Here is a 21,626-nt window from a genome sequence, read left to right on the forward strand (position 1 = left end):
AAGGTGACTACAGTGATCTCAGTCAGTTTTTTATTCTACACAGTGGGACCAACTGATGATGTTACCGACAGCAAATTCTAAATAGGAAGCAGTCAAGGAATTAATCTTGATAGCTACTAGGTTTTTCATACCAACTAAGAAATACTGTTCAAGGTTTAGGGCTAAATGGAAGTCAGATGAACTAATGGGACTCATGGCAGAGAAGAAAAATGCATGGGATGCATATAAATTATCAAGACACACAGATCCCTATGGTAGATGCCTATAAGAGAGTCTGTAATCAAGTCACAAAGGAGGTTAGGCAAGCAAAGACAGATTACAAGAAATCTTTGGAGAAGGATGCAAAGAAAGACAGCAAGGACTTCTTTACTAATATAAACTCTAGAAGGAAGGGTATGAATCAGATTGGTCCATTTGATATCGATGGTTCGACTGTTGATAATTCTGCTCAGGTAGATAACAAACTGAATGAGTATTTTCAGTGGAAAGCAGAAGCTTTTCAAACTCTAACAGGGAGCTATATGATTTTGTATTAACTGACAGCAAAGTAGAGGAGAATTCTTGAGAAGTTAAACCTAAGAAAGGCACCTGGGGTTGATGGGATCTATCAAGTTATATTAAAGGAGGTAGCAAAGGAAGTAAGCAGGACCTTAGTCATGATTATGAAGGCATCCTTGGACAGGGGGAGGTTCCCATGGACTGGAGAAGTGCAAATGTATCCCCAATTCACAAAGGGTGACACAAGTAATTACAGACCTGTTAGTTTAACTTCTGCTCCAGAGAAAATAATGGAGTTACTGGTTAAAGAAGCACTGCAGGATCATCTAAACAAGACTGCAGTTATAGTTCAGATACAGCATGGGTTTCGTAAGGGGAAGTCTTATCAAACTAATTTGACTGGATACTATGATGTGGTCACAAAGGAACTAGATGCAAAAATAATTTTGATATCACATACTTGGATTTTAGGAAAGCTTTTGATACTGTTGCACATGGAAGAATACTGTAAACTTTGGAGTGGTATGGCATTAAGTGCAAGTTGCTATAACAGATAAAAGGATGGCTAAGTGGGAGAAAACAGAGTGGTAATCAATGGACACTGCTCTTCATGGAGTAAAGTTGTCAGTGGAGTTCACAGAGGGTCCGTGTTGAGCCCATTGTTGTTTTCTGTATTTATCAATGACATTGATGAAGGTATATCATGGTTAATGTCCAAGTTTGCAAACAATACGAAGGTTGGTAGGGTTGTTAATGACAGTAAGTACTATACGCAACTACAACAGAATGTAGAAAAGTTGAGCAGATGGGCTGAGAGGTGGCAACTGAAGTTTTAATGTTGACAAATGCAAAGTACTACATATGGATAGAAGTAACCCCAGAGTAACATACCAACTGTGCAGTACTACACTCAAGTAGTGGAGAATGAAAAAGACCTGGGGGTAATTGTGCAGTCAGATGTGAAGTTTTCTGAACAGTGCAGAAAGGCTGCAAGAGTATCTCAAGGGGTCTTGTCAATGATATATAGGAACTTTGCTAGCAGGGATAAGGAGGTGATTATCCTATTGTATATGGCAATGGTCAGGCCCCACCTTGAGTACTGCATACAGGTCTGGAAGCCCCATTTTAGGAAAGATGTTGAGCTACCAGAACAAGTACAAGGGCAATGAGATTAGTTAGTGGAATGAAGAGTTGCTGTTACTAAGATAGGCTTAAGTTCTGCAAATTGCAGCATCTGGAGACTAGGCACCTGCAAGGATCTGACTGAGGTGTATAAGGCCTTTGGTTTGAGCAAGCTCAATGCTGATGGGATTCTTCCTCTAGCTCAGATTTTGCACTGAGGGGGCATAATTCAAATTGAGGAAAGACAGTTGCAGAATACATTATGTAGAAATTTGCCTTTAGCCAGCAGGTGGTTGATTGCTGGAACAACCTTTCATCTGTCATTGTAAAAGCCGACAGCTTAAATAAATTCAAGGCTGAACTAGACAAACTTTTGAAGTGAATGGATGGGTAAAATGGGAAGGGTTTTTTTTTTTTTTTTGACCAATGCTATATAAGCTCGCTTTCTGGCATATAATCCAAGAAAGCAAGCTACTAAAGCTAATGCTAAAAATTTGTTTCTTATTAATTTTGCAATATGCTCTATGATTCTGATGGCCGAAAATGAAGAATGTAAGCAGTTCCCTAAACTGATTTCATTCTTAATTTGTAGCTCTACTTTGTTCTCCATATCTGACATTAGTTGGTTTCTTTTTACTAAGCTGTAAATTATGTTGAAAATCCTGCTCTCGATCCTCATGTCAGAATGAACTTGAACACATTGCAGTCTGGGACAAATAAGAAATGAATGTGCTGGTATAGAAATGGCTCTCTAACTACTAGAAATTTGCATTCCTTTGCATTTGAAGTTCATTTTGTATACTGTTTTTTATGAAAATTAGGAAATTTTCATAAAAACCGAAAGTTTCAAAACAACTGGTTCATGCATTATGAAAATGTTTAGCAACCGGTTCATGCAAACTGGTGCAAACCAGCTCCAGCTTGTCAGTGGGTATAGCATAGCATACTCCTGACTAGTTGTGAGCAGGAATACTTCTAATTTTTGCTGCACAGTTTAACAATAAGCATTTTTATCTCAGGTGCAGAGGGGCAGTTGATTTTCTTCAATATACCGGCTGAAGATCAGATATTCTACAAGCTACTACAGTTATCCTAACAGCATTATGCTGGATGGTATTCAGACATAATAGATGATCTTTCCTTGCTGAGTCATAGGCTGGCGATCCATAGTTTAAGTGGGACTGAATTACAGTTCTATACAGATGTAAGAGGGAGCTTCTATCAGCACTCCAGGATATAGCAGAGCCAGCTCTTAGGATGTTAAATTTTTCAGACAAACTGTCCGAAGATAAGCTATTTGAGAAACAAAATTAAGTTTATTACCTAAATATAAGCCTTATAAATGAGGTAATAAATATAAGCCTTATAAATGAGGTAATAAATATAAGCCTTATTTTTTAAACATACAGGGTGTTCGAAACAGTCACCATGAAGTTGATGGGGTAATGTCTATGATTAATAAAGAGAAAAAAAAGGTTCTAATGAACACATGATAGCAAATGCTTCCATGCGAAGTTATCGCAAATTAAATATCATGTTGATATCCATTTCATTTTCTACAATGTTAAGCACTTCTACACCAATATCTAAATTGTCTTGGGTTCTTCCAGAATCCCTTCGTGTGTACAATGTACCAGTTTCTTGCAAACATCTGTAGATAGCTTGAATTGTGCTTCGATATGGAATATGTCATTGAGGAAACTACCTTGTATACAAAAGTAAAGCTTCCTGCAAATTACAATGTGCCACTCCATAAATATATTTGCATACTCTTGTACATAAACTCCATTTTCAAATCAAATTAAGTAGCTAACCAAAATACAACAAAATACGAATAAGCAACAAGACCTCTGAGTTTTGTTCATTATTCTTCAAGTACCGTATGCATACTGGCTGCCTCAGGTATTGTCAGAAGACTGGGAAGAGCAGGGAGAGGCAAGAAGTAAGTGGGGGTAAATGGTCATTATTGTGATGTTACTTCATACAAAAAGCAAAGTGTTAAGAAGGCAAGTGTATTTCAAATTTACTTTACTGGTAACCTTTATTCTGTGATAACTTCAGTGGAAGCATTTGTGATCAATGTTTGCTAGAACTTTTTTTTCCCCTCATTTTTAATTATAGAAACTATTCTCTATCAATATGGTGGCAACGTTTTCAAATATCCTGTATTTCTGTATCCAGATGTAGGTTGCGTTTTTTGGAGAAATTAATTGCAATGGATTTCTTTTCTGCTAGAGAACAGCCATTCTGTAGCACCCATGATTCTATTTTGGCTATGGGAAGTTGAAGTTGCCTTTCAATAGTATTCATAATTTGTGATTGAGAGGAGAGGAAGATTGGCAAACATGTACAATTCAACTGAATTTGTCCCATGTCAGGTTTGTATTTCTTATTTAAAATAAAGTTGCACTGGGGATGAACCCTGCAGTATATACTCTTTTTGTTAAAATGATGTGGATAAGTTGTTTAGATAACGAACCTGAAAATTTTGTTGTGTAGGAAGTTTTGTATAAATTGGGGTAATGGCATTCTCAAAACAAAAGAATGAAGACCTTGAAGACCATATCCCCAGTTGGTATTGAAGGCTTTCTCAGTATCGAGATTAACCATGGTCAGATGTTGTCTCCTTATGAAAGCATAACAGATGTTTGTTTCTGCTCTGATCATCACATCTAATGTGAACTGATTCTTCTGAAATGCAAACTGATTATTGTCTAGCAAGTTTTTAGTTTCCAGAAACCACGCTAGCTGCCTGTGAACCATTTTTTCCTGGACTGTGCCCAACGACTAGTCAGTGAAATCAGTTTGAAATTACTTGGAAAGGCACGATCCTTTTCTAGAAGGCTAGGAGAATTGAGTGATTGAGTGTCCGGAGTTTGGATAAGTATTTACTAAAAATATTTGATTGTAGAAACTTAACGGTGCATTCTGCTTTGTTGTTTAGTTCTTTTAATATGTAGCAGCTTCCAACTGGAACAGCAGCAGTAATGGATGTTTTATTGAGAGAGTTTCTGAAAGTTCTGTTGATGGCAATGGCTGGTTGTATGGGAGCAATACCATAGTAAAGTTGATTTTATGCTGTTATGCAAATGCTGTAATTTGGTGAAAGACTGGGTTGTTATGAGAATACCGCTGATATACGAACAAATGATTCAGCTAAAGTTGAGGATATCTCCTGCTCTCTCTCTCTCTCTCTCTCTCTCTCTCCAGTTTAGTATTGAGGCTGGAGACTGCATGTGTCCTTGTTATGCTTTTCTTCTTATTTGCCGGAACTTGGCTTTGAGTCTTTTAAAGTTAATGAGGTTAGTGGCTGTAGGAAATTGGCAAAACAAATTCCAAGCTCTATTTTTTTTTTTTTTTTTTTGCTGTTTAGGGTCTTGTCTGTATATTCTTCATTCCATACATAATTTCCAGACAAAGGTTTTGTGGTATTGCAGAGGTAGCAGCTTGTAAAATCTCTGGTTATATGTTCAGTAACATTATCTAAAGGCTGACTAAATTATCTAAAGGGATTAGACTATATCATCAATCTGAACACGAGGGACATTTTCTATCAGCTTCCAGTGTGCCCTACGAAATTTCCAAATAGGATGAGATAGAGGAGGCAAGTTTACCTGTGTTTGGTGCTTTCAAAGAATTGGTAAATTATTGCTATTTAGTGGATTGTCCAAAACTGACCACTCTGTATTAGCATATAGTAGGAGAAGAGACTGAAACGTCTATTGCAGTCATGGATCCTGTAGAAAAATGGATATACGTAGGATCACAGTGTTCAATGGATATACGTAGGATCACAGTGTTCAATGGAATAAGTTGATAGGGATTCTATTAGCTTACCTCTCTTGTCAGAGAACCCTACAGCAAATGATGAGCATTGAAATCACTGAGTAAGCAGAATGAGAAATTAGGAGGAAGACATATAGAAGCTATTGTAAGAGTGACACCAATTTCATTGCATTCTGCTGCTACTTCTAAAGAATTCTGAAGAGAAACATGTTTGGTTGGAATGTTGTTTCTAACGACATTAGAGAACTGCCATGGGCTGGCAAGTCAATACTCCTATATCATCTAAAGATGGTATAGTTTTTAATGACAGGACACACTTGTGGATTTAAGTAAGTTTCTTGTAAGGATATGCATGCTGGTTCATATTAATCAATAAGATCTTGTAAATCATCTTCAGTGTTCTGAAAGCCTCTAAAATTCCATTGAAAGATTCTTTCCATTATGTGGTTTTATGGGTTGATTTTGATTCTGATTGCTTTTTAGTTGTAGACTGCTTGTATTGATCTAATTTTGTTTTGTCTTTCTTAGGAAAATAGGGGCCTGTTAGGCATGTTATGTCCAACTCATCAGTCATGTGGAGTTCTAAAACCCATCACCTGGGTTATTCTATTCATTGATATCCATTTCAGTGAAAACCGATGGCTGCAGTTTGGTTTTTTCTGTCACTTTTGGTTTTGTTGGTGAAGGAACAGCAGCTGGAATGGAAATTAGGGTATTACTGGCTTGTTCAGCTGTTTGTTGCAAAGGATATTATTCAAAAGTAAAGAGAAAGGAGCCCAATTAGCATTAGAAATATTCGTGGGAATGGATACATCTTTTAAAGCACCCACTCATTGAAAATGTTGAACAGCTGTGGCATACATTTTCTTTGACTAGGTTTTCATTATTTGTCTTCTTGCTTCTACGTATGACTTTAATCTTCATTTTATATTTCTGTATTTTTTCTCCCTTGTTTCCATACTTCACATGTTTTCGAGCACACTGGGTGGTTACCCTTGCAGTTCGGGTGTAATAAGGATTGCTAATGGTGCAAACAGATACCAATTATGGCTTATTGGCTTACCTTGACGTGCAGTTTGGGAGTGCCTGTAATTTTGGCACTTGAAGGCCTATCATCGGGCCTTCAAGTTCCAAAATGAATAAATATTAATCAGCTTTTTTTTTATGATAGCACCATATAGCTAAAAGTACTTGGACACACACACACACACACACACACACACACACACACACACACACACACACACACACACACACACACACACACACTCAAAAAAGGGTTTAAATTCAAAAACCAAATATATAGTAGGTCACCTCTGGCCTGTATGACAGCAGCAAGCCTCTTGGACATATTTTCTATCAGCTTCCATAAGGTGTCAGCCAGTGACGGGTTTGTCAGTCCTGTAAAGCAGCTGATAGCCAGTTTGGAGGAAGGCTGTTTTGGCTGTAGCCTAATCTAGCATTTATTGTTCCAATGAGGTCATCCATGTAATGAGTTGCCCAGTCCACCTTTTTGATGTCTAGGCATGTTTGACCCTTACTGTCTGTGTGTAGTGGTGTCATATATCACTGCAACAGTGTAGTAGCACATAATTGTCCAAAATGTTCAAATAGGTTATGGATTTCATGGTTTCCCCACTATCACTTACAGACAAAGTAAAAACACAGCAGAAACTACCACATAACATGAACTGCTCTCTGGGCAACCTCCATCAGAATGAACCATTGCATAGAAAGATATGTCACAAAATACCTTCTGCCATTTTTCTAGAATCCATAAATGCTGGGAATGACACCACTCCAATTTCCATTTAACACTGGTGATCATGCCATTGGGCATACGTGCAACTTCACTATCAATAAACTCAAGGCTATGTAGCTCCCTATTGGTGGTTGACATAATGACAGATGTTCCAATGCCCTCTTAGTCGTCCTGACGTTCTTTGCATGTTTTGTGCAGATGAAAGGCATGAACTACCCTTTTTAGAGTTTGTTTCAAATGTTCTGTGAGTTTGTAAGGCTGATCACACATTTTTTTTTTTTTTTTAAACTGAGGTATTACTTACAGTCTTCCATCTTTCAGCAATACCCGCTAAAGTGGATTGTGGGAGATTCAAACAAATCATATGTGTATGCACAGGAAGGTTATTAATATGAAATTGAATCATTATCACATGCCGGAGGTCTGTAAATTCCAGTCAATGACTCATACTCACTTCTAACATTTTAATGTGTTGGTGCTGCAAAGGCAGATCCCATAAAACTTACGTTGGTATGTCTCAGCTGATATATACGTACTTCTGCAAAGTACACTATATTTGTGGAGAGATTTTCAAATACTTCAGGTTATAGTGCATACTTCAGATAAAAATTTTTAATCAGAAAATAACTGTGATCAACTAACTTTTATGAATTCTAACTAAAATTGTAATATTTGGATACATATAAAAACTGTAAAAATTTTAATTTTTATTAATAATTAATCAACTTCACAAACGTATTAAGTTTAATAAAAAAACTTCTAAGGTTAAAATACAAACCTTTAGTAGAACTGGTTTTATTGCTACACTTGGGGAACAAAGAGACAAGGCCTCTAGGAAAGTGCCAAGTGCACTTGGATGGCAGTCTTTTTGAATTACGTGACTACCACTACATAGGAATGGAACTAGTTCAGTTGCTAGCACCTTAATTTAAACAAAGAAAAAATAAATAAAAATTATATACATATATGCACATCCACATGCCCCTGCTTCCCAAGCCAGAGTCATTCAATCTTGTGTAACTTAATGACAACCCAAATAGATTAGTTACTAATTAACAATAAAAAAATATCTTGTTTAACCTTCTAGCAGGCATATTGTAGTCTTTTAAAAATCACAAAAACTTTTCTGCATCATTTATGTTTTGAATTGGAGATCTACAGCGATGAAAAATTCTTATAGCACTGTGTTTTATATACAGTATGCACAGTGCATCCACTTCTCCATTTGATTTTACATAGAGCCTTGGTTTTATCTGCAATTTCTTTTTGCACATGTCACTATGAGTTATGAAGTCAGTAGCCAAGAAATTTATATCTTTTTTGGATAATAAAGACTGCTATTAAAAATATATATTATTTCCTCTGATTATCAAAATATAGTATCCGAATAAAATCTAATTATAAAGTGTACTAATTTAAATTATTCCTTGCCTTTTTAGTCAAAAAATACTAAATAATGATGAACAACACACATAAGTGCATTCATGAGGTGGGGAAACCCCAAGAATGTTTTACATTATATAATGCCACATGTTTAAAGTTGTAAAACCTACCAATAAGGGATATACAAGCCCTCTTCAAACAAGCTTCAGGCTTCCTTGCAACTATATGGCTAGTAATACTAATAATAAGATGGTTATCAACTGCCGACAAAAACCAATGCTCCGCTGCCACGATTTTTTTTTGTGCAACCGCTAGGAAGTTAATAGACCTGTCTTATTTAATAACAACCACACAGAACCATCTTTTTTGTTTAAGCTTCTATGGGTGATTTTACTGAACAGAGAATTTGCATCCAATTTTGTTTAAAATTAGGGGGAAATGCAACACAAACTCATGATATGTTAAAAAAGTTTTTGGAAAAGATACTGTGTTGTTCAAAAACTGTTTAGCTGTTTGGCCTCAGATGATGATTCTTGCTCTGTCTGCCCTTAAACTTCAAAGTGGCATGAAAAACCAATAACACTGATCAGTATCAATTTCCCCTCTGAAATAATTCTGACAGATTCTTATAGAAAATATGTTCAACTCAGATATGTGCTTAAAAAGTTCTCATTACCCTCAGTTTTCAAATACCGCAGGTTAATGACAGAAAACCAAGATCTGTAGTTGGTTTAATCATCTTTTTCATCTATCTATTTATTAATTTTTTTTCTAGAATATTGGGGAGATTTCTAGAGCATTCGGAAGTTTCTACAACATTTGAGAGTGTTTTAGAACACACTAGAATATTATTACATGAAGAAGAAAAGGTCGGGATGCTAGTGGAAGGTTCTAGAACTTTCAATGGAATTCTCTAGAAACATTTTGAGCTTTTTTAGAAACTTCTCTACCTACATATATATATATATATATGAGTAGGTTCTGCACCAAACAAGCATTTTCGTATTTCAAAAAAGTGTATGTGTTTCAGAGAGCGAATGGTGAACAAAGTGAACAAGTGTAAATTGTGAACTGTGTTTAAATTAGAAATAAAAATCTATAATTTCTTAATTGTGTTCTTATGTGCACGTACCTCAACCGTAGAGGAAATATGTCACGTACTTGCCAAAATAAGCCTGATAGCTTTTGCTACATTTACGGAGAAATGGTATTAAAATTGCAGCAGAAGCCACTGTCACAACTTGTGAGAAAAGCCTATGAACTATTTTGTATGTAAGGTTGGAGATCAAGCTAAAGTATGGGCTTCAAAGATTTCCTAAAGCGCTCGTGTTCAAGGACTTTAACAGGCTAGCTTAGAGGTAGTAATAAATAGATGGCATCTGCTTTTTCGGTAATATGGCTGGAACGCAAGACCACAAATGATTGTTACTTTTGCATGACCAATATTTCTAGTTTTTCTGAGAAATCCAAGCATAAAGTAGCATATCCCAACATACCTTCTGCTTTAAGGCCAGATCCTCATGATGATACAATGCCAGTGCCAAAGCCGCCAGAAACTTAAGGACTTGACTCTGATTCAGAACTGGGAAAAGAAGTCTCCATAAGATGTAGAACCAAATGAGTACAGCTCCAGACTTTAACTCTTGATACTGCAAAGTCACATATAATCACTCAGGCCGAACTGAACAACTTGGTCAGAGATTTGGACCTCTCCAAAAACAGGGCTCAATCACTAGGATCAGATATTCAGCAGTGGAATCTCCTTGAAAAGCGTGTCAAGGTGTCTTTTTATAGGAACAGGCAATCTAACATAACAACCTATTACTTCATGGATGGTGCTTTGGTTTATTGTAACAATGTCCAGGAATTAATGAAAGAGTTACATCTGGAGCACATCCTCGAGCAGTGGAGGCTTTTCACTGATTCATCCAAGGTCGGTTTGAAAACAGTTTTACTTTAATGGAAATAAGTATCCATCTATACCATTGGCCCATGCAGTTCATATGAAGAAAACATACCAGAACCTACAGGTTCTTTTGCAAATAATATGTTGTCAAGAATACAAATTAAATATCTGTACTGACCTAAAAGTGGCAGCTTTGCTCACTGGGTTACAAGGTGGATACACTAAATACTGCTGCTTTTTATGTGAGTGGGGCAGCCAAGCAAAGGATTGCCACTACAGGTTAAAGAAAAAAATCGGCAAACCATTCAGAACCTACACCAAGTAAGAAAAGTGTAGCACATCCTCCTTTGGTGGATAAGTCAAAAATCTATTTAGCTATACTGCACATCAAGCTAGGTTTGATAAAAATATTTATGATAGCGATGGACAAAAAAGGAAAAGGATTTTCCTGTTCGAGGCAAAAGTTTCCTCGAATCAATGAGGCCAAGATAAGAGGGAATTTTTGTGGGTCCTCAAATCAAACTTCTATTTCAAAATGAGGAATTCACTAAAAAATTAAATGCTACAGAAATAAGGAGCCTGGAAGGCATTCAAAATCACAAATTACAGTGAAATTGTGGATGAGCTAATTTTTGCATACAGAGAGTTGGGATGCAGCATGTCATTAAAGCTTCATTTCCTATGTTCTCATTTAGACCTTTTTCTTGAAAACTTGGGAGCAGTCTCTGATGAACAAGGTGAAAGGTTTCACCAAGATATTTCTTAAATGGAAAAAAGATATCAGAGTAAATGGAGTACAAAATGCTGGCAGACTAATGTCTGAATCTCATATGGGGAAACACCAATGGATGATTATGAGGCAAAAAAAAACCAAAAAAAACCCCGACAAAATAAGTGTTTTGTCATCAGATAAACATTTTTGTAAATAGAATAAGTTTAATAGACCCACTGTTCAATATTAAGTATTGTATGTAACATTTTCTTAAATATATGAAATTTTTTTACTAGAAACTTAAGTTTTTGACATTAATCCCTTCTCTCTTAAAATTAGTGGGGAATATGGTTGCCATATTTGAATTCAGCAACATCAAATCTACAAGAATCACCCTGAATTTTATCAGGGAGTGAAAAATTTTTTTTTTTTTTTTTTTTTTTTTTGCTGAGCTGCTTGCTGACCCACAGTTTGTTTTTTGCATTATTACTGTGGGTGTATGGCAATGAAACAGGAAACAAAGGCCCAGTCTTCTCAACGGAAGCCCTCTTAATCTTTTCCAATGCTCAAAACATCAAGACAATCTTGATTAAATGTAAAGTTTTTTGAGTCACATGGCACTGCTCAGTATGAATTTGTCCAGCATGGTCAAACAGTGAACCAGGAATGCTATAAAACAGTACTATGGTGACTGCATGATGATGTTTGGCGAAATAGGAAGGAAAAGTGAGAGTCACAGAATTGGTGCATGAATCATGCATGCACTTGCATACAATGAGCTTTCTATTTAACAATTCATTGCAAAGCATTCCATCACTGTTTTCCTCCATTTTCCATACTCACCGGATTTAGCTTTCCATGTTTCTTCCCCATGCCCCTTGAAAGCTTAAGGCAACGTTGACAGTTCGCAGATTTGCACCAATTGAAGAAATTATTCAGAATGGAATGCAACACAGAAACAATAATCAATACCAAAGAAACCTATCAGGAAGTGCTGAAATCAGTGTATATGGTGTTACGAAAGCTATTTCAAAAAAAAAAAAAAAAAAAAAAATCCATTCAAATAACCAGTAAGATTCTATATCAAAATGCAAGAGGCATACAAAACAAGCTGGAAACCTTAGACCAGATTTTACTGTCTGGCTATACAAATGTTCTTTGAAACATGGTTTGAGCCTGCAGAAGAATCAATTGTGGTTGCTCATGATGCTCGGTTCAAGACCCTCACATCATGTGGCTTTGGAGGGGAGATAGTATGGCCATGTTCAAAGCCAACATTCTTACCCTGAAACGTCAAGCCAGTCTTAGCATTTTGAGATTCTGAACACTTGCTACAATATGACTACAGTTTACTTGACATAACTACTCTGTACATTCCACAAGTCTAGGATCAGGCCATTATACAGGAAGTTGCACATTGGATAATTAATAATATGCACACCTCTGCTGAGCATTGTATTGTTGGAAACTTTAATCTACCACCCCATCCTCACACTTACAGAAAATGTTGAACTGGATACTTTACCCATTAAAGGTTGAGATAATTAACAACTAAGCTATGAGAGGGCAGCACTGCCTCACCTCATTCTTTCTTTGCAGCTCTCATGTTATTCGACTGGAATTGAAAAGTGTTTCAATTCTGACTGTAGGCCAATCTCACTAGTCATAAAATTCCCTGCTACCTGATCATAACATCTCAAGTGCTGTCCAAAGAGTAAAAAGTTATCAGATATCAACAAGTGCCTCTTTGTTGCATCTGTATTTCCTTGGGACAGCCCCCTGTATTGTTCTGACCTGTCAGTCACCTTGATGACATGCTTGCTAAACTCTGTTGCTATGTCTGCTGCGTTGAAAACTGTGAGCCTCTGAAAGAACAAAAGCATGAGTCTCATTTTCTTACTACTCTTGCTTCAACCACAAACATGACCTGCACAAGATATGGTATGGAAAACTAGTGGGGGCTATCAATGAATGTATTGCTTATTCTAGAGCCAGAACTGAATTCAATACAAGTAAGCCCCAAGCAATTAAAAATTACCTTCAACAGACTCTTCAAAAGAGGATATTGGATGTATACCAACAAGTCAAATGCGCTCTCCTCTCATTTAAATTCCACAGAAGACGATCAGATTATGAAGTTCTCAAACCAGAAAACATGATATCAAAGTCACTGACTTTTAGTCACTGTCGGTGAATTAGCAGACATCACAATCTCTAAGCAACAACTGATTAAAGCTATTAATATACTACCTCTGACTGGCATTTCTAGAGCTGATGGGTGCACAATTTATAACAAATGTCTAAGTCCTTTCATCTTAGAACCTCTATTAAACATCTTGAATACAATCCTTTACCAGAATTTTTTCCCCCAACAGTGGAAGGTGTACAGTGCAAAACCCACATCTAAAATTCCATCTCAGGTCAATCACTACTGGCCCATTTCATGTACCTCAAGCCTACTCATGGTTATCGAGAAACTCTGCTATCTATTCTCACTAAACAGCTTCTGCCAGACAGGCAGACTTCTGCAAATCCACTATGAATTACACAATCTTTCTATTATGACCAACTTCCTCTCAATTACGAGTACAATTCTTAATGCAGAAATTAATGTCACCTACCTTGACCTCAGATCTGCTTTTGACTCTGTTGATGCATCAGCACTCCTCTATGTCAGAGGCATTTCCACATTTCTGGAAATATGCTCTCATTTTTGAACTCTACTTTCTTTACAAATGGACACTCCGCCTAAACTGGAAAAATCAGATCTTCACCCACCATGTAAGCATAGGTGTGCCACCAGGTTGAATATTATTTACTGTTTTGTTTGTTTCTCTGATTCATGGGGAGAGAGAGAGAGAGAGAGAGAGAGAGAGAGAGAGAGAGAGAGAGAGAGAGAGAGAGAGAGAGAATATAATTTATATGCAGATGATATCAAGATAATTATGTGTATTAGTTCTACTCATGACACGAATCTTATCACAGCCAGCCTGTCTGACAAACTAAAGGATGGTTCAGCATATTTAGGCCAATTTTGGCTATGTCTCATTCCAGCACTGTTCGGGATCTCATTGCTGCACAATGCTATTCAGATCCCTAATGTGTTCACTCACGCTGATGTTAGAGTCATTTTTGACCTCAAGATGACTAAATTTAGATGGCAAGCTAAGTAGCACGTCCTCTATGTGAGGAATATGGAAGTAAATCACAAAAGTTGTCCACTAAGCAGTCCTGTATGGAGCAGAAACATGGGCTTTGGTGCCAACCACAACACTCAAACCACATTGTATGCTTCAGAATACTGGTTGCTCAGGTGGGCAGCTCAAAAAGAATGGTGTGCCCCTATCAGTAGTACCACAGCCCTGGCAAAATTTTCAAAAATCCCAAGGTTCCACAGATCCATCTTTGAGAGAAAACTCACTGCCATTGTAAATATGCTCATAGGATCCCACTCTGTACCCTTCAAGCACCCCCTAGTCACCAATAAAAATAAGCTGTATATGGCTAATAGATTTTTTCCTGTGAAAATGTTGAAGTTGTAGACCTTTATAAATTCACTGCTAATAAGAAGTATCACTGGAAAATCTAAGAACATAGAGTTGTTCTTATGCTCTAATAGAGCTGGTTCAACAAATTCAGTCAAATTCTATATACTGTAACTAAATGACCTATGCAAGCTTGCTAATATATCTATATATCATCTCAATTTTCATCACTAACTCTATACTATCATAACTAATTCTATTAACCTATCACAGGGAGGATACTGGATATCTCTATGTTAGCCTCCTCCTTGTGGGTTACTTCATCTGTTATATCATTCCCCTGGCCATTTTTCCAGCCGTGGAGGGCACTTTGTTGCTGGTATGTATATCTTTGGCAATAAAGATTTATTTAAGCTTTATTATTTCCTAAATATTAGTTCAGTTGCTTAATTTTTTTTAATCACACCTCATACAGAGAGAGAGGGAGAGGGGGGGGGAAGCATGTGCTTTTCTATCTAATTTGGTTTGGTTTTTTTTTAGGAGCATTAGCAACTAAGGCCATATTGCTCCGGGATATGCGGTGGTCATTCCCTGACCTTTCCGCATTCTCCGTATTTGGTGGTGACGGGCTCGAACCCCGGTCTAATCAAGAAGCGTGTGCTATGCACTGCTGCTCCTTCCCACCTGGCTACAGAGGCGCCAAGCTTTTCTATCTAAATAAATGCTATGTATATCTTTGGCAATAAAGATTTATTTAACCTTCATCATTTCCCAAATATTAGTTCAGTTGCTCTCTCACTCACACACACACACTTTCTGTAATTCTATGAAACCCTTTGTAGAACGGTATTATAATTCAATTATATAGAATTTGAAGAAGAGAAATATGTTTATTTTCATGAATCATAATAATGAAATAATTAACCAAAATTGAGGGAGCCATTCCTGAATAATTCAGATTTCCTTAGGTAGTATAATCATACCAATACCCAAACCATTCTCACAATGAGTTAATATGTTGTTTAAAAAGATGATAAATATTGGTAATAATATAAGTTATCCCTACTTTTACATGAGTAATATTTATTAAATGGAGAGTTCTGGAGACCTGTCTGACCACTCAACTGAAAGAATGTTCTCACTTGGAAGAAAGAAGTCAGTTAGCTGAGCTTTATGTGTGACAGCATTATCACCTGTGAAAACAAATCTCAGATCGATGGCACTTCTGAAAACTCTTATATGGGGCTTAAAATTCTGATATTGGTCGCTAACAAAACATCATAACAGTGGTTTTGATGCTGCACTTTCACAATGTGCAGAAAAGGCCAGTATTTGAGGACCCTGTTGAGATGGAAGAAATCTTACGGGATTTTTTTTCACACTTTTGGCCAAGGAACATTGGGCAAGGATATCACAATTTTTAATCCTGCAAAACAGCAGGTAATCATCAATTATATGCAATTTTCAGATACAACACAATGACATCTTCTGGGTTTAGTTGTCATAGTACAAATACTAAACAACAAATATAATGGTGATCACAAAGTATATGTTTTACTTATTGAAAGAAGCATTTACTTGGCAATATCTGTAAACTGATAATGGTGCTCTCTCAGAGAGGGTACTAATTAGAAATTTTTGGGATTCTGTGGTTGGCATTTGAGGAGAGTGCACAGGTTCAGGATAGTTCTGACATATCTGGTGGATTATATTTTAGAGAATTAAAAGTTTAGTAGATTAATTTTTTGTTTTTGCTTAATTTCTTTTAAATTTAATTTCAGTAATTTTGTGAAGCTATTTTCTGTAGTATTTTGTAAATTTAATTCTTACTCTTTGTAAGGCTAATTCTGGTAAGTTACATTCTTCACTGTATCTTGAAAGGTTAAATTTTTAAGTTCAGTAGAAGATAAATTACTATTTAATTATGCGAGGGGATAGGATAATAATGTGTATTGAAAATTTGGCAGAAGAGTAATATACATGTGTGTGTGTGTAAATTTTTTTTCCATAACATACCTTTATTAATCATTCATATTTTGATGGTCCCTTTCACAATAATCCCCATTTAATGAAATGCACATACTCCAACATTTCTGCTGTTCTTCAAAAACATGGTGGGAGGCATTTGTTGACATCATTTCACAATTGCCTCTGATGTCTTTGCTACTTCTTCTGACAACAGAAAATGTTTTCCCTCGCAGCTCCTTCTTTAACTTTGGGCGGGGGGGGGATTGCAGGGTTCAAAGATGGGGAACGGGGGGGGGGGGAATTGCAGGGTTCAAAGCCAGGGCTGTATGGTGGATAATGTGAGTTCTTACACTGTCATGATGCAGCATCTATCCACCTGCATGCAGTTGTGGTCATTTGTGGTGTATGTGATCTGCAAAGTGTGAAGTACAGTTCTGTAGTAAGCCGCTATAACAGTTGCATGACATGGCTCAACATGCTGGTAAACCATTCCTTGAATGTCAAAAAAAAGAGATGACCATAACCTTTCCTGCGAAGCCACAGCTTATGCTTTTTTCGGTGTTGGTGATGACATAGACTTGCAAACAGAGTATTGTTGCTTATGCTCTGGGTCGAAATGATGAAGCTATGTCTCATCTGCCATTATCACCTTGTGCAGAACCTTACAATTTTCAGTAATCATCTGCTGCAGCTCCAAACAAACTTCCATGTGAACTTGCTGTTGCTCAGGTGTGAGCAACAGCTGGAAGCAATCACATGGAAGTTTGAGACTTTTATTCAAAATATTGGCAAAAACAAAAATTTTCCCATTGAATGGCCCACAGTTTCTCAATTTAAATTCCTCAGATTTTTTTTAAAATTCCCTTTCAGGTTATCTGAAATACGCATACAGCCATAAACCATATAACTTATTAGATCTTTACGTATTATAAAAACTTTCAGTGTTAAGGAATTTTCTAATAATGACTAGAATAAAAGAATGCTTTTATTGAGGTACAAGGGAAAAAAAGTAGTTATTTGGTAATGATCACTTTTGACCATATTTTTGTGCGCAATAAATCATATATAAAGAAGTTTTTTTTTTCCTTTCTCTTGAATTTGATATGATATTGAAATATAAGTGTTAAGTGATTTATGACTCAGCCTGTATATATACATAAACAGCAACAAGATGGTCAGTTTTAACAAACAATTATAATACAAGCTTCTTCATTTAGAATGCAGAACTGGCAGTTGTGTGCTTTCAACATCTAGCAGATTGTTCAAGTAGATTTCTCTCTTTACAGCTTTAAACTTTTGGTGCAATGAGTTATTGATCAGCTTAATTTAAGGATTTTCTTTATCATTACAAAACTGTTGACTGACAACTTAATTAAAATGAGAAAACATATAACTTAAACCTTTTGATTTGATTTGATTGATTTAAAGTTCGGAACTTTCAGTATATGTTTACTTATTTATATTGTGGAACAAGGCTTACAACCTCTGAAAATAAAGCATCTATGAATAATTTACTTTATTGGCATAAAAATAACTTTCTAAACAAAACATCCAATAATAAAAAAATTGTTACTCTCCCACAAATGACAAGGAACTTTTTAAGTTGGCCTTCACCCATTTCTCTGTTCAACTAGTGGTTCCAATTCTGATATAAACTTCATTATAGCCTAATTAATGCAGGCACTGTATGAATTCTTGCATTGGAGCAACAGTAAACTGCAGTTCCCACCCACTTATGAATGTGGATTAACCAGATTATAGTGTTAAAAGAGAAGAGACACTTTTTGCAAGAATTCTGAAGCTTAAAAATAAACACTATTTTTAAAGGATGACAGGTATGTACAATCTCATTACTTTAATAAAAATGTGCTTACACATTGCACAAGCACACTGTTATTAAATTATGTACAGTTCTGACATTCTCACATAGTTATAAATGCAATATGTTGACAGTCTATATGAATGATGGAGCCAAAATGAAACTAACAAATTTAACAAATTTAATGTGAGAATCTGGAGAAATTCTTATACATACCTCCCCTGATGACATACCTCCCCTGAAATTCTCTACATACCTCCCCTAAAATAAAACAATTTTTCCACTAAAACTGTTTCAAAATTATGAATATTTTTAAAAACAAAAACAAACATAACCAATATGCTATTTGTCTCAATACTAACTTTTTCAAAGTCATTAACAAAAATTTACTTAAAATAATAAAAAATCAAACATACTAATACAGCAGTATGGTAATACTTGGCAAGGTGAAAATTTTGTTGCCTGTGCACCAAGTTACTGAAACAAAAAAAAATTAATAATAAAATTAAAGAAAAATAAACAAAATATGAATACTGACACCTTCACACCCACCAAAGAAGGAATACCAACACCCACAATAAGTGTATAACAGGGAAGGCAAAATTAAATAAAATAAATTCAGGAAATCCACAAAGACCACTTATTTTTTTGAAATAAGTGGTCCTTGTCAGTCATTAGAAATGAGAGGACTGATGTTCCAGGGAAACACTACATCTTCTGAATTCCAAAGGATCATATTTTTTTGACTTCTTTCCAGAAAAGTGTTAAAGGTGTCCTATATGATTCAGCTACAAGACAAAGTAACTAACTAATCAAAAGTATCTATATATTTAATACGGAAGGCATTTTCTTTCGACAGTCAGTGTGAACGATAGGCTTAACCGATGGGGCTGGAAGTGGGTTCAAATTGAAGCTATTTCTTCCTAGGTGTGCATTAAGTTGTTAAAATTTGAAAATTCTGAATAGTTTTATTTGGAATTTCCTTGAATGGACTACTTTTCCTTGTCACTGGAATGCCAAATGTTCAGATCCTGTTTAAACTGCAAGAGTTTATTATTAGGTTGAGAGTACCAGAGTGCTGTCCATTCTGAGAGGCATGTAGCATGAATGATTTGTGGACAGTTTGATGCTGGAACAGGGATATTGGTTAAATCTAAGGTAGTTGGATTTTTTGCAGCTTTATCAGACAGGTCATTACCAGAAATTCCGGAATGACTTAGAAATTCTGGAAATTTACTCAGAAGACTTCTTCCACAAGCAGACAAATAGAATAACGTCTGCAACAAGACTACAGATAGCAAACTGCTGGACAGTCTTGGAGCGGAGAGTAATAGAGTTGAACACAGAAAACGGAGTTTTAAAAACCAAAGTGGAAACTGTGACAGAAGAAAAAAATAATTATAAAGAGATTAAACACTTGGGCACAAGTTATGCACAAGTAGCAAGGGCAAATAAAACAGTGGCTACACAGCTGAAAGAGGTTAACAAGACATAGCAAACATCCAGAAATAAAGAAACAAATGTTGTCATACTAAAAGCAATGTCCAACTCAGCCTACAAATCCAGTTACGCTGTCAAAGAAACAGTGATGACACAACTAAAGCTCTACTTAAAGGACATAAATACTACCAGTATGAAAAAAGTGAAAGAAAATGGGATGCTACTGGAAGTAGCAAATAAAGAGGGCTTAAAAAGGGTGGAGGCAATATCTGAAGTCACGAAACTTGGCCTTAAAACAAAAAAGCGAAAAGGGAAAAAATCCTCACATCTTAATTTTTGATATACCAGATATACCAACATTAGAAAAAGAGCTAATGATGGATATATACTATAAAAACTTCAGTAGCATAATGACAATAGATAAATTTGCTGCTGAATTCTTTCTAAAAAGAGGAACCAAAAGCAAAAGAAATGACTTATTTAACATAACAGCAGAAATTATACCTAAAATATGGAAGGCACTGCAGGAACAACAGAGAATCTACGCTGGCTGGACTAGCCATAGATTCAGGGAAAATTTCCCCATACAAAGCTGTTTTAAATGTCATAAGCATGGTTATACTGCCAGGGACTGCAGTCAAAAAGAACCTGTCTGTGGTCACTGTGCAGTCACTGGCCACGATTATGAAAGCTGCAAAAATAAGTCTCACAGAAGCCAAAATGTGCTACCTGCAATGCAGCATGGCTGACTGACTATGCATGCAACATCAGGGATGACAAATGCCACTGCTATAAAAAAAAAAAAAAAAAAAAAAAATGGTAAAACTTATACAATCTAGAACCAATTATGAGCCAGACTGAAAATATAAATGTGCTAGGGCTCTAAATCTCATCCAATTGCTCAAAGAGCTGTTGTAGATCAGATCAAGCTCAAATTAGAAGAAAATGACATAGACACCTTGGTACTCCAAGAACCATACACACATAGAAGCTATAAAATAAATGTTCATTGATTAAGATTTAGCTATGAAATGAACAGCAATCAAAGTCAATAATGTTATACAAAGTGCAAATTGCATTAGTTGTGTGATGGCACCAGGGGTTCCCCATCTCTGCATTGTGTACTCTGTTTGCCTAGCAAAAAGAACTCTGTATAGGCCAGAGATTTAAAAAGTATGTGGGGAGTGGAAAGATGTGCAGTGATGTGTACTGTTGAATTTGTTGTACAGGAGTAAATGAATTTTATTTAGTACTACTACAATCAAACTGAAGCATGATCAAAAGAAATATCACAAAAGATGTTCAAAATGAGTGCCATGTGACAGAAGGCAGGTTTCAACATGGCGGCGTGAGAAGGAATCCCATACATGTGTGAGTGGCACTGTATTGTTTTTAATAGCAGCAGCATTATGGATGTGATTCAGCAAGCTATCTTGGTTGCTAATCTCTGTGGTGTAAACATTTTGTTTCATGTGACCCCCACACGTAAAAATCCAATGGTTTAAGGTCAATATGGCTTGCAGTTGAAGTTTAGAGTGCATTATAGAGGTGTATCTGTTTGAGGAAACTAAAAATTTTGTCTACATGTGGCATATCTGCTAGGAGATGAGCTAGAAGAGAATTGTAACAATGCTTCTAGTTACAACTTTAGTGAAACTTTTTTAGTAACTTATTTTAAATCTGCTGAGTTTAATGCAGTTCAAAGGAGAGGACATAAAATCAATTAAAAATAAACTGAAATAAGA

The 21,626-nt window shown here is 36.1% G+C and overlaps 1 protein-coding gene across 6 annotated transcripts in view; it reads right to left on the reverse strand.

Moving 5' to 3' along the window:
• Nucleotides 1–21,626, reverse strand: part of Nipped-A (Transcription-associated protein Nipped-A) — a 1,216,281-nt gene that overhangs the window by 376,516 nt on the left and 818,139 nt on the right. For 4 of the 6 annotated variants that reach the window (XM_090382460.1, XM_090382459.1, XM_090382458.1 and 1 more), the window contains 2 exons: nucleotides 18,658–18,702; nucleotides 7,947–8,090 (listed from right to left, as the gene is read on the reverse strand). In XM_090382460.1, the coding sequence (XP_090238586.1) occupies nucleotides 7,947–8,090; nucleotides 18,658–18,702 (189 nt within the window). The remainder of the gene's footprint in view (nucleotides 1–7,946; nucleotides 8,091–18,657; nucleotides 18,703–21,626) is intronic. The other 2 variants (XM_090382462.1, XM_090382461.1) reach the window with 1 other exon arrangement.

Source organism: Mastigoproctus giganteus, chromosome 10, assembly GCF_048544385.1.
Source record: "Mastigoproctus giganteus isolate SK-2022 chromosome 10, ASM4854438v1, whole genome shotgun sequence".
In the NCBI taxonomy this organism is placed as follows: domain Eukaryota; kingdom Metazoa; phylum Arthropoda; class Arachnida; order Uropygi; family Thelyphonidae; genus Mastigoproctus; species Mastigoproctus giganteus.